The following is a 13024-nucleotide window of genomic DNA, read 5'->3' as shown; positions in this document are numbered from 1 at the left end:
AGTTCTTAATATCAATTTGAAGGAGAGCATGGCGTATTTTGTATGAAGTTTAAAAAAAAAAAAAAAGCAAAGAATTGAACTGAACTGAAACACATGAACGACACTAAATAGAGAGACATTAATATATAGCCTAGGCCTAGTTTAAACTGAGGTCTTAATGTCAATTTGAAGAAGAGCATGGTGTATTGTGTATAAAGTTTTTTTGTTGTTGTTGTTATTAACTGTTTTGAGAACTGGAAATGCACAATTCATGCATACAAATCCGTATATATTAATAAATGAAGATGATGAAATTAGCAATGCATCAAAAGTTACCCCCCCATGTGACCCATGTAAGGGGGGAATTCCCCCCAGTTTAAAAAACGAAATTCAGGCCCTGTGAAGTATTTCTTTAATAGCGTGTGACAGTTATAGCAATGAGACGTATCATCTCTCCTTGGCCTGTTATATTGAAAATGTATGGTTTACAATTTGCAGTATGACGTTATCCATTGCTAAATTATGGCTCATCATAGACTAGCTAACCACAAAGCTAGCTAATGCCACTATCATCAGTGGAAGATCGCTAACGTTAAAAAAAGAATTAAAAAAAAATTTAAAAAATATCGGCCGATATATCGGTTTATCGGATTTTAAACCCAACAAATATTTGTATCGGTATCGGCCTTCAAAATCCTTTATCGGTCGGGCTCTAATCTGCACTTTCGCACAAGTGTAACAGAACCAGGACGGGCTAATGATCTGCTCTGCTCTCTGACGTGCGCATGAAACAATCGGGCTCCCCTCGATATTGTGGAGTGCAGAACTCAAAAATGATCTAGTGAGACTTTTCTAGTTGAAAGCGTTACAGAGGAAGTCAAGTCAAACCCATCAAACAGTAGCAGCCCTGACATGCCAAACATCACTGAGGAGGAAAAGAGCAACATGGTGCTATGCGCTAATTTTTCATTACCTGATGTAATGAATGTAATTTTACATTACCTTTACAAAATTGTTTCACGATTTTACATGAGTAAAAGTAACTGTAACATTTGTAACATTTGTAACACAGTATGAACATTTGACAAAATGTTATAGTTTCATATGAAATAATCTAAATGTAGAATATATTAGACCTCATTTTATATCAATAGTGGCAGTTGAAGTTAAAGTTTCAAGATGTGTTTCAGCTAGTATACTAATATACAGGTCCTTCTCAAAAAATTAGCATATTGTGATAAAGTTCATTATTTTCCATAATGTAATGATAAAAATTAAACTTTCATATATTTTAGATTCATTGCACACCAACTGAAATATTTCAGGTCTTTTATTGTTTTAATACTGATGATTTTGGCATACAGCTCATGAAAACCCCAAATTCCTATCTCAAAAAATTAGCATATCATGAAAAGGGTCTCTAAACGAGCTATTAACCTAATCATCTGAATCAACTAATGAACTCTAAACACCTGCAAAAGATTCCTGAGGCTTTTAAAAACTCCCAGCCTGTTTCATTACTCAAAACCGCAATCACGGGTAAGACTGCTGTCCAGAAGGCCATCATTGACACCCTCAAGCAAGAGGGTAAGACACAGAAAGAAATTTCTGAACAAATAGGCTGTTCCCAGAGTGCTGTATCAAGGCACCTCAGTGGGAAGTCTGTGGGAAGGAAAAAGTGTGACAAAAAACGCTGCACAACAACAAGAGGTGACCGGACCCTGAGGAAGATTGTGGAGAAGGACCGATTCCACACCTTGGATGACCTGCGGAAGCAGTGGACTGAGTCTGGAGTAGAAACATCCAGAGCCACCGTGCACAGGCGTGTGCAGGAAATGGGCTACAGGTGCCGCATTCCCCAGGTCAAGCCACTTTTGAACCAGAAACATGTATGATAATTATTAATAATCATAGGACATTACTTTAAAAGCTCACACAGCTGATGTTATTTTTCATTTAGTAGTAATTTAACATGTAAACTAACATGCTTTAGTTATACAACATGTTATAGTTACATGTTTATAATTCGGTTTATTATTATAATTCTGTTAGCTTTCTTATTAATTTGATATATTTTATTTTCAAAAGTGAATTTTTTTTACACATACTTCAATTTAAAAAAAATATTTAAAGTTTAAATTATAATAAATAATTTTTCAACAAAAAAAAACTTCTGTTTTCATTCCTTTATTATATTTATATATGGACAGAATAAATAATACATTAACACAGTAAACCTACAGTATAGACCTGTGCACCCACATCACCATCATGTGTTTTATCTTCAGCAGAATGTATTTTAATAACACACACACACACACACACATACACAGAAATAACAGAAGATAATATAGAATATAATAAAATACTCACAGAGTATAAGAGGCAGCACACTGGACTCCATACTGTCACATTAATGAACCGTTTCAACAGCGATGTGCGTCTAAACCAAACCCTTCCTGTGTTCAAATGTAATTTCACACTTCAGAGACAGAAGGGAGAAGAAAGACAATGGCCTACAGATTAATGAATGCAAAACAAAAAAATGAGAGAGAGAGAGAGAGAGAGAGAGAAAGAAAGATAATATTTTCACCTACACTTTATTACAGATAATTAGATACATAAAACCGTTACAAAATTAAAAGGTTTAAAAACCTATGAAAGACCAGAGGAAACCCACGAGAACATGCAAACTCACTCAGAAAGGCCCTAGTTGAGCCAGGATTTGAACGCAGGACCTTCTTGCTGTGAGGCAATGGCGCTAAACACTGAGTCACCGTTATTGTTTTTCCTTCCTACTTCCTAATGCTATTTTGGCATTACCCATAATACAATTAAACAACTGACACTCATACTGTCATCTTTGTGTATATTTAAAACCCAAAATAAAAGATTGTACAGAGAATTCTTCATCAAAACAATTAAAAATATCTTGCAACACATCGAATAAAGGCCTATATTTTAGACAATGCAAAGAGCATGAAAAGAGCAACTCTTTGGAGACAAAAAAGACATTCTTGGCCAACATTTGGATTTAAAAGACAAATAAAAGCATTAACAGCAACAATACCTTGTAAAATGCTCCATTGTAAAGCTCTTTTAGCTAATGGTGGCTTATAAAGTGCTCGCCACATCTTCACCAATTTCAAGAAACATACGGCAGTGCATATCAACTCCTTTATGTAACCCTTTTTTGTTCAATACTTTTACACAATCTTTGTACATCTTTTCACCAAAACTCTCATACAAATCCATATCTGTTACATCATCTGACTTAAAAAAAAAACACCAGAATACTCATCTTGAAAAATCTTCAAACCCATTAGTTTCTTTTGTTGTAAAAGCAGATTGCATTTTCTGTAGTGCTTTGGTAACAATTCAAATTGATTTAACTCCTAAGTCAGCAAACACGTTCTCCACTTTTCTAAAGCTTGAACCAGTCAGTTTAATTAAACGCCCCAGTGTTGAAATCTTAGATCTAATAAATGCTGCAGTCAATGACCCACATGTAAAATGTCCAAACATGCACCATGAATCAGGGGTTCTTTCAACAGCCAGAAAAGAGGATCTGTACACTCAGTTATTTTCACTTTAAAAAGGTCCTATATTTTGAAAAGATTATGATATAAAACTGGCAGTTTTGATGTGTTGATTCTTTTGGGATCCAAAAAAATCAAGAGTTTGTCTAGATCATCAACAGCAGTGCTCCAGACTAAATACTATAAATACAAACTATAGTAGCTTGTTGTGGCCCAGACACAGAGACTACAAGATTGCAAATTGAATGAAATCCCAGATGCAGTTTATTGTGCAACTCCAAACCCAATCAATAATTTCAAGGAGAAAACATGTGATATACAATACAGGACTTTTAATTATAAAGAAGCCTGAAATATGCTTTGGACTCTTATTTTGAAATGTCCGCACTTCCAGTTGTGAGCTCACTGATAGATGATTCACTGATAAAGTTCAAACTGCTAAACTAAGCTCCTGAGTTCAAACCCTCAGTTCCCCTTCTGTCACTAACTCAATGTTGTGTCGATATATTGACATTAGGGGTCGCTCTTGGGAGCCCCAAAACACCTTCAAATCTTTGAGAAAAGGCTGGAATGCAAGATTCATTCATATTTTTCTTCAGAGACGAGCGGTTGTGTATCAGAGAGCTGAATCCACTGCTGTTCCAATTCACCTCTAAAGAAGCGTTTGCTGTTGGATATACGGCGCATTCCAGAGGCTTCTCTCCATCTACATGCTTAGTGCAGAGTAATACCTATGGGCGCATCGACAGTGCTAAAAAAACTGTATTTCTCCTCTAAAGAGTATATTTCCTCTATTAGAGCAAACACATTCACGTGAATGTCTTTTAAAGACGTGTCTTTTTAAAGTTGCCTTTGACATCTTTGACCATCGCTCTGGGGGAAAGCCACTTCAGCTGTCCCCTCAATTGGTCCTTCTACCTACGGGTATGAGGCCGCCCCGGTTGACACTGAGGGCGATTCAGAGTCTTCTATGAGTTCAGTTCCGCTGGGCAATCCCCCACAAACTGCTCATTCCCCGGTATGCTTTTTTGCTCTCATCCAGTTCTGGGATGAGACCGGCAGCTTGCGTCAGTGCCGGCCTAATGTCTCGTTTTAGAGCTTGGATGAGATGTCGATCGCTGCATCGGAGAGTGGTGATGTCAGACGCCGAGGACTCGACCGGGCTGGTGTCTTCGAGTGTTCCAGCCCAGTCCGAGGCCGACACGGAGCTGACCGCCATGCTTGCCCGGGCTGCCGCAAATGTCGGGCTAGAGTGGAACCCTCCACTCGCCCCAATCATTCAGCTCGTCCGCTCTCACTACCCTTGATGCTAGAACGGCCGAGGGTTATGCTGCGATACCCCAGCTGGATAAGGCGATCACGGCACACCTGTACCCGCTGAGTGCCACCAACAGGTGGAGTCGCCCGGCACTGCTTTCCCAAGCCTGTAGGACTGTCGTCTCTGAAGCCTACAGTGCTGCCGAGAGCGTCCCCCTGCGGCGACACAAGTCCAAGCTGCTCCGCCCACAATCAAGATTAGTTTGTGGCCTTGTACTTTAACATCTCAATTTTACCTCGACACAGACCCTTCCATATGGTTCGCGATCAACGGACGGGCGTATCAGTACAAGGTCCTCCCTTCGGCCTGTCCCTGTCCCCTCGTGTCTTAACGAAGGAGCGCAGCTGCAGCCCTTGCACCGTTAAGGGAAGTGGGTGTTCGCAAACTCAATTACCTCAACGACTGGCTGATTATAGCGCACACTTGAGTTACTATGTGCACACAAGGACCTGGTGCTCATGTACCTCAGCCGTTTAGGGTTCGGGTCCACTGGGAAAAGAGCAAGCTCTTCCCGGTTCGGAGCATCTCTATTCTTGGCATGGAGTTAGACTCAGTCTCAATGTTAGCGCTCCTCACAAGCGAGCGTGCATAGTCTGTGCTGAACTGCCTGAACTTATCCAGGCGGAGAATAGCATTCCCACTGAAGAGGTTCCTGGGGCATATGGTATCCTCAGGTTGATACATATGAGACCACTATAGCAACGGCTTCAGACTCGAGACTCGAGTCCCGAGGTACACATGGCGCCATGGCACACATCGTGTGGCTATCATGCCGGCCTTCCACCACCTCTTGGACAGACATTGCATTTCTGCGGCTGAAGTCCCCCAACAGCAAGTGTCCAGGCATGTCGTGGTTACGACATCTCCAAGTCAACCTGGGGCTCGGTGTGCTACAGGCATGCAGCCGCTGGTTCCTAGACAAGACCACACCTGTATTGGCATATCAACTGCCTCGTGTTGCTGGTAGTACAGCTCGCCTTGCAGAGGTTATTGCCATTGATCAAGGGCAAGCACGTGTTGGTCCGGAAAGTCAACATGGTGACAGTGGCTTATATAAACCACCAAGGCAGTTTACGCTCTTGTCACATGTCGCAACTCACTTGTCACCTCCTCCTCTGGAGTCAGCGGCGACTCAGGTCGCTGCGGGCCACTCACATCCCTGGCAACCTCAATGCCACAGCAGACAGCCTACAACAGGTGATGCTCAGGGGAGAGTGGAGACTCCACCCTTAGGTGGCCCAGCTTAATTGGAGTCGATTCAGCAAAGCACATGTAGACCTGTTTGCCTCCAGGGAATCCTTCCACTGCCCACTCTGGTATACCCTGACAGGTGCCCCCCTCGGCACAGACATGCTGGCACACAGCTGCACAAATATGGGTTATCCCCAGTGAGCCTACTTGCACAGACCCTGTGCAAGTTCAGGGAGGACGAGGAGCAAGTCACCCTTGTGGCACCGTATTGACCCTCCCAGACTTGGTTCTCGGACATCACGCACCTCACGACAGCACCTCCCTGGCAAATTCCCCTGAGGAAGGACCATCTTTCTCAGGGACGGGGCACCATGTGGCCCCCACGCCCAGACATCTGGAACCTCCACTCCACCCTGGACGGGACGTGGAAAACCCTGAAGGTGTACGTAGCTTCTATCGCAGCACACCACAATGCAGTTGAAGGTAAGTCCCTTGGTAAGCACGACCTGATCATCAGGTTCCTGAGAGGCACCATGAGACGGGAAACTCCTATTTTATTTTTAGAAACCTTTGGTAATTCTTCAAAAAACAGCTGTTCTACAACATTGTCTTTGATCTCGCAACTATAAAATTTTTCATAAAAACGGACTGCTATTTCTCATATTTCTTTAGGGTCTGATAAAAGAAGCACAGTTTCAGAAAGCAGTAAATGAATAAAACATTTCTGGCCATTCTCTTTTTTTTAAACTGAAGGAAAACTTAGATGATACATCAATCTGATCAATGTTTTTAAAACGTGATCTGACCAGTACACCCTGTGCCTTCATTTCTTGTAGGTCAAACAAAGCAGATTCTTTAACAAAAAGAGATTCACTATATGCTTGATGTCCACTTGATTGTGCCATTTCCTGAAGTCTCAGAATTTCATTTTCTAAAGCATTTATAGACTCAATTGTCTCTTTTGTGACATTATGAATGTACTGTTGACAAAATTGTCTGATTTGAATTGTACCATAATCCCACTGCTTCTGCAGATTAGGAAAGTGAATTTTTTCTTCCATAAATGTTTCAAAAACATCTTTAAACTGTGTATCACTTAACAACACTGTGTTAAAATCCCAATAAGCACTCTTTGGTAATACAGAATTTAAAACACTCTTCAAATGACTAGACTGTGGTCTGAAAAACCAACTGGAGATTTAAACAATTCTTAAAAATACCAAGATGGTGCCTGAAACTATCAAATCTGTCTAGTCTCGCTAAAGAAAATAAATTATCATGAGCATGTGCCCATGTTTATTGACTGAAATTCCCATTTAAATTCCTCCAGACATCACATAAGTAATTTATTTAAATTATTTGAAGAAGCAGCTTACAAGAAATCATGTGTGGTTCTTTATGATTTCTCAACACAGTTCAGGGCTCAATGCTAAGGATTTTTTTCTACTGGCCGCTTGGTGCAGTGCTTCCGACTTTTACTTGCCCTGCCAAAATTTTCCCTGGCCCCAAAACAAAAATGAAAAATGGCTGATACATCATGGCTTAAAAATATTGTTGGAGCCATTTGTGCTGTAATACTGTGGTTAAACTTTGGGTGGCAGTATATTGAAATGTATAAATACTGCCATAGCAAAATGTATTGGCAGTGACATACATTTTGTGTTTTGCAAGGTTTGCTACTTCAGTATTTGTAGATAATTTTTTTCACATGTTTCTATGGTACACTGGAAAACAATGAGGAGCGTTTCATAAGTTTTAAAGGCTTTTATTGGCAAAAACATTCAATTTATGCAAAGAGTCAATATTTACAGTGTTGACCCTTGTTCTTCATAACCTCTGCAATTCGCTCTGGCATGCTGGATATCAGCTTCTGGGCCAAATCCTGACTATTGGCGATCCAATATTATTAGTTAATTATTATTAGTGCTCGGAGTTGATCACAATTTGTGGGCTTCTGTTTGTCCACTCGCATTTTGAGGATTATCTATGGGATTAAGATCCAGGGAGTTGCCTGGCCACGGATCCAAAATTTCAATGTAATGATCTCCGAGCCACTTCATTATCACTCTTGCCTTGTGACATGGTGCTCCATCATGCTGGAAAATGCACTGATCATCTCCAAATTGCTCCTGAATCGTTGGGAGAAGTTGCCCTTGCAGGACGTTTTGATACCATTCTTTATTCATGGCAGTGTTTTTGGGCAGAATTGTGAGAGTGCCCACTCCCTTGGATGAAAAAACCCCACACATGTCCTGATGCTGCGATACCGCCTGCCTGATGGTAGCAGTGAGAACAGCCCATGACTCGGATGGCTGGAGTCCCTGATGATCCTCTGAGCTTTTTTTGGTATATATGTCCAGGAGGGAGGGAAGCTCTTATAATCCAGTCAGAATGATAGAGTGGTTCACCTGACTAGTACTCGTAATGTGAAATTAGTTTTTTGTGATAAAAGTATTTTTTTTTGCCCAAAGCTTTTTGCAATTATTTCAAATGCATCTGATCACTCTGCACAATAATCTAGAAACAATGTGAATCAACACCACAACAACTGAAATTTGCAAAACACAAAATGTATGTCACTGCCAATACTTTTGGCCATGACTGTAGGTGCACGTGGGATAGAAGGGCAGGTGTTTCTGGTAACGGAGGAAGCACACATGACCATGCTTGTAAACGTGAAACATGTGCTTTACCATGTGTGTGACTCTGAACATGAATTTAAGTGTGTATGTATTTCACCGTGTTTGATTTGGATTGTATTCTACAATGTAAAGTTCAGGGTTGGCTTGAACATACTGGAATTGTGGAACTAACAAATGACGACTTCAAACTACTGGTGAGACACATTGTAAACTGTTCTTTCTACAAATAAAATGAAGAGTAATGAAGAGAACATTTGATTTATCGAGTCAATTACTTGCTCACTCTTTGAACCCAGTTCACCTCTGGCTTTAATGGGAAGTCACTTCAAATATTGTGTCCAAAGCTATTTTATTTTTTAGATATATACACTACCGGTCAACATTTTTGAAACACTTACTCATTATTATTATTTTTTTTAAAAATCACATTTTAGAATAATATTAAAGTCATCAAAACTATGGATGTCATACTGCGGTCATGTAATAAACTACAAACTCCAAAACTGACATTTCTCTGGCAGAGTTGTGCGAATGTCTCGATTTAAGGGGAGAGAATGAAACTGCACCCAGCTGAGACACACTCTGTCGCGGGATGCTCATCCCTCGAGCTCGCACGCTTAATGCAGCTAGATTATAATGTGATAGATCGCTACTTATTGAATCATAATATATGTCACTGTGCATTTCTTATCGTGAAGACAATTAGCAATAAGCAGCTTTATTAATAAGAGAGAGTTAGTTTTTTTGGGAGTTAAAGATGGATTGAAGTGAACAGAAAGGTGAGAAAGGTAGTGTTCACTCCACGCAAAAATATACGTTTATGATTTGTTTTGGCTTTTTGTTTTTTATAAAACAATTTAAAAATCATTTAAATCAATGTACATTTACTTTAAGAGCTATACTGCAGAAGAAAAACATTGTTAGCTGAGAATGTTGAATATTGAAAAAGATGCATTCACCTGAGAAGCAGCATATAAGATATTTAAACTTGCTTTTAGAGAATAGATCTGGGGCCGTATTCACAAAGAATTTTATCTTACCACTAGGAGTACTCCTAAATCGCACTAAAATATTTTAGCTAGGAGTTTTCTCTTAAAAGTTATTCACAACGTCTTTCAGACCTACTCTTAGTAAGGATAAATGACAACTCCTAAACTAAGAGCGAGTCTTCGTTGCTATGGATGACGTCAATTCTCATGCACGAGATTCCTCGCAATGATCACGGTGATTGGTTGATAGATGACAGGGCCATCATGCGGAACATAACACAGACGCAACAAATCATGGAATTACGACATCTAAATATGTCTGTGTCCTACACAAAATAATAATAGTAATGTCATCGAAATGCATATACAATGACATGTTTGTGCAGGCCCCAGTGTAATTCTAAAAAGGCAGAGAGAGAGAGAGAGAAAAGTCGTGAATTAAATTAAATTAAATCAAGCCTAATACCCTAATGAAAACTGCCACTTGCTTAATAATGAAAAACGACACTTGCATTAACACTTGCTTGGTTAATTGACATCCTATTAGCCTAAATAGACTACTTAAAGCAAGGAAATGTAATAGTTGAATGACGGTGGATTATGAACTCGCCAAAACGGAAAAGAAAGCCCAACTGGACACAGGATCAGTTACTGCTGCTGGCCCAGTTGGTGCTGGAAAAAAAAAAATTCGGCACTGGGATATCAAGCAAAACTAAGCGTGAGACATGGGAGAGAATTTGTTTGCAGATCAATGCAGCATTCCCGCTTGTGTCGCGGACCCGCGGACCCCGCGACTGCGAGAGGCGGTATGCGCTAAAGATTGCAGCATTTAAACGGGCAAACATGGCAACAGGTAAGCCTATAATATTAAATATATAATATCATTATTGTTTCATGTAATTCTAAAAACTTCCTGCTTGTCATGAATGTAATGAATTATTAAACAAATGTCATAAACAATATGCTTACATTAAAGTGTGCTTTTAAGTGTTATGTAGGCAATGCTATTGAGTTGGTGACACTTTCCATGTATGTGTTAAGGAGGAGGATCAGCACCTAAGCCACTGAGCCACATTGCATCGGTGGTGTATAGTGTCATTGGGTCAGACACCAGTATAACGGGCCTTGAGGGTGCAACTGAACCGGCAATGCAGCTGCTAATGGAAATAGAGGGGTAGGCTATGTTTATGCAATGATTGCAATACTTGTAAATTTTTGGTGATATTTAATGAAGGGCATACAATATCATTATGTGCAAACCACCCACACACAAAAAAACTGTGTTCACAAATTATAAGATGTTTTAACAGGCTACAATTTATTACGATTAATTGGCGCTGTTATTGCATCCCTCACAAGATCCACAACAATCAGTATTCCCTCACGGTTACGGCGGTATCTTTGTAATAACTCCGTGTCATTGAGTGTCTCCAACACACTGCGTCGCACGGCCATTTAAAAGATCCTTTGTGAATAGGTCTTAGTGAGTTAGGAGTCCTCTCGACTTATTTTAAGCTGTCCCAGACTTAGGTGCTACTTTTAGGGCTAAAATGCTTCCTGAATTACTCTTAGTGAAAAAAATTAGGAGTCCTAAAGTTAGGAGTGACACGCCCATTATTTTTAGGAGTTGCTCCTAAATTCGCCAGTTAGGAGCTACTTTTAGCCTTAAAATTCTTTGTGAATACGGCCCCTGGACTGTAAGTATATTTTGTCTCTTTACTCACAGAAGTATAACCAAGTGAAAAATACACTCGTATATAAAATACACTTACTGTATATTTACGATAAATTCTCTTAAAGCAAGTCTAAATATCTTATATGTTGCATCTCAATTAAATGTATCTTGTTTTAAGGATTTTTAGACAATTTTAAATGGAAATCAAGACAAAAACACTTGATAACACGATTTTTTTTGGTTTTGCAATTCATTTCTTGTTTCCCCTTTAATTCAATGAAGGTAATTTAAAGGTATTTTTAAAAGATGATTTTGTACTCTTTATTGTTATGTAGCGTATGAACGGATAATCATGGACTCAGCTATTTTGGAGACAAAGTCCCCTGTAAGATCACGGAAATGGTCTGTGATAGTACAAGGAACTATTGACAGAGAGACCCTCCAGCTATTGACAGAGAACCCCCCATGTGACACCCTCGTGTTACCATGTGAGACTTTGAACGTAAAAATGTGTGTGTCTTCCATTTAAACCTAGGAAGGCTTATTCTTAAAGAAATATGTCTACCTCTGTACGTTGTGTATTTCTGCTGTATATCAGAAATGTTAGAATTGTTTCATTGTGTAGTTTAAACCCTGAGGTTTAATAGCCTGAGAGTGTATAACCATTTTTTAAGTGTCACAAATACATTTTTCTTGATATCAAATTAAACCTTACGACTTGCCCTAGCCAAATATAAATATAAGATCACCTTAGAATTGTATCCTGCTAGGTTTTCACCATCTTTTGAGTTGTTCAAAGCAAAGCCCTGACCAAATCATGAAGTATGCAAATGAGCCTTGACCGGACAAAGGGAGCAAATTCGCGCCCAAAACGGAGGGGTCTCATTGGGTCACTTCTCCCAAAGGGGGTGTGACCTCCCTACTTTAAAAAGTCAGACCCAGCATTGAAATCGCTCTCTTTGCTCTCTCACCTCCTCCCCTGGGACTTCTTCCGGACCTCTTCAAGCTTTCTTCCCTCTCTTCTGCTGAATATTGCAACGACCAGGAACAACCCCTCAACTCTCTCTTCAAGTGAGTTTCAACTCCACGCGCTGGAAACACCAAACCGAAATCCTTCACTTCACGGACGCCCCAAGGACAAGGCATACACGCAGCCTTAGCCACACACAGAAGGTGTATTTTGCAAGTATTATTTCACCTGAATTTCAAAACAGAAAGTGTGTAATTCCATTTGCTGGCTCTTGAGGGTTAACTGTTGTAATAAGTTGCTATCCTTAATAATCTCTTTATTTTCCTTATTGCATTTATTTTGTTTATTTTATGTTTATTCTATGTTACATGTATGTTTGTCAAGTGTAGTGATATATCATAGTGCCTTGTATTAAAATCAATTATCCGCGTAATTGTCTGTATTTGTTGGTCATAAAGCAAAGCCTCTTTAATGTGCGATTTTAAGCTACGAGCTGATATTATCAAAGTAAGTTAACGTGCTTTGATGAGTGAGCATATAACTAAGGATAACCCTTCTGGGGAATTGATCCAGAGTGCCGAATAAAGTGGTTCGGCGGACGAACTGACTGGTTGCGGTAACCTACGGGTCAATTCCATTACGGTGTTATTAAAATTAATATAGCCTGTCTGCATATGATGTATATTCCTAATTAATCATAATTCGTTGTGTTTAATTACCT

The 13024-nt window shown here is 39.7% G+C and overlaps 1 protein-coding gene across 1 annotated transcript in view; it reads right to left on the bottom strand.

Moving 5' to 3' along the window:
* LOC127643013 (Fc receptor-like protein 3) overlaps positions 1 to 13024 on the bottom strand; it is a 106727-nt gene that overhangs the window by 77633 nt on the left and 16070 nt on the right. Inside the window, exon 2 of the mRNA XM_052125533.1 lies at positions 2353 to 2461. Coding sequence (XP_051981493.1) covers positions 2353 to 2383 — 31 coding nt within the window. The 5' untranslated portion in view covers positions 2384 to 2461. The remainder of the gene's footprint in view (positions 1 to 2352; positions 2462 to 13024) is intronic.

The sequence above is a fragment of the Xyrauchen texanus genome, chromosome 1 (assembly GCF_025860055.1).
Source record: "Xyrauchen texanus isolate HMW12.3.18 chromosome 1, RBS_HiC_50CHRs, whole genome shotgun sequence".
Lineage (NCBI taxonomy): Eukaryota > Metazoa > Chordata > Actinopteri > Cypriniformes > Catostomidae > Xyrauchen > Xyrauchen texanus.
The sequence above is the reverse complement of the archived record's forward strand: the minus strand, read 5'-3'. Positions and strand labels throughout refer to the sequence as shown.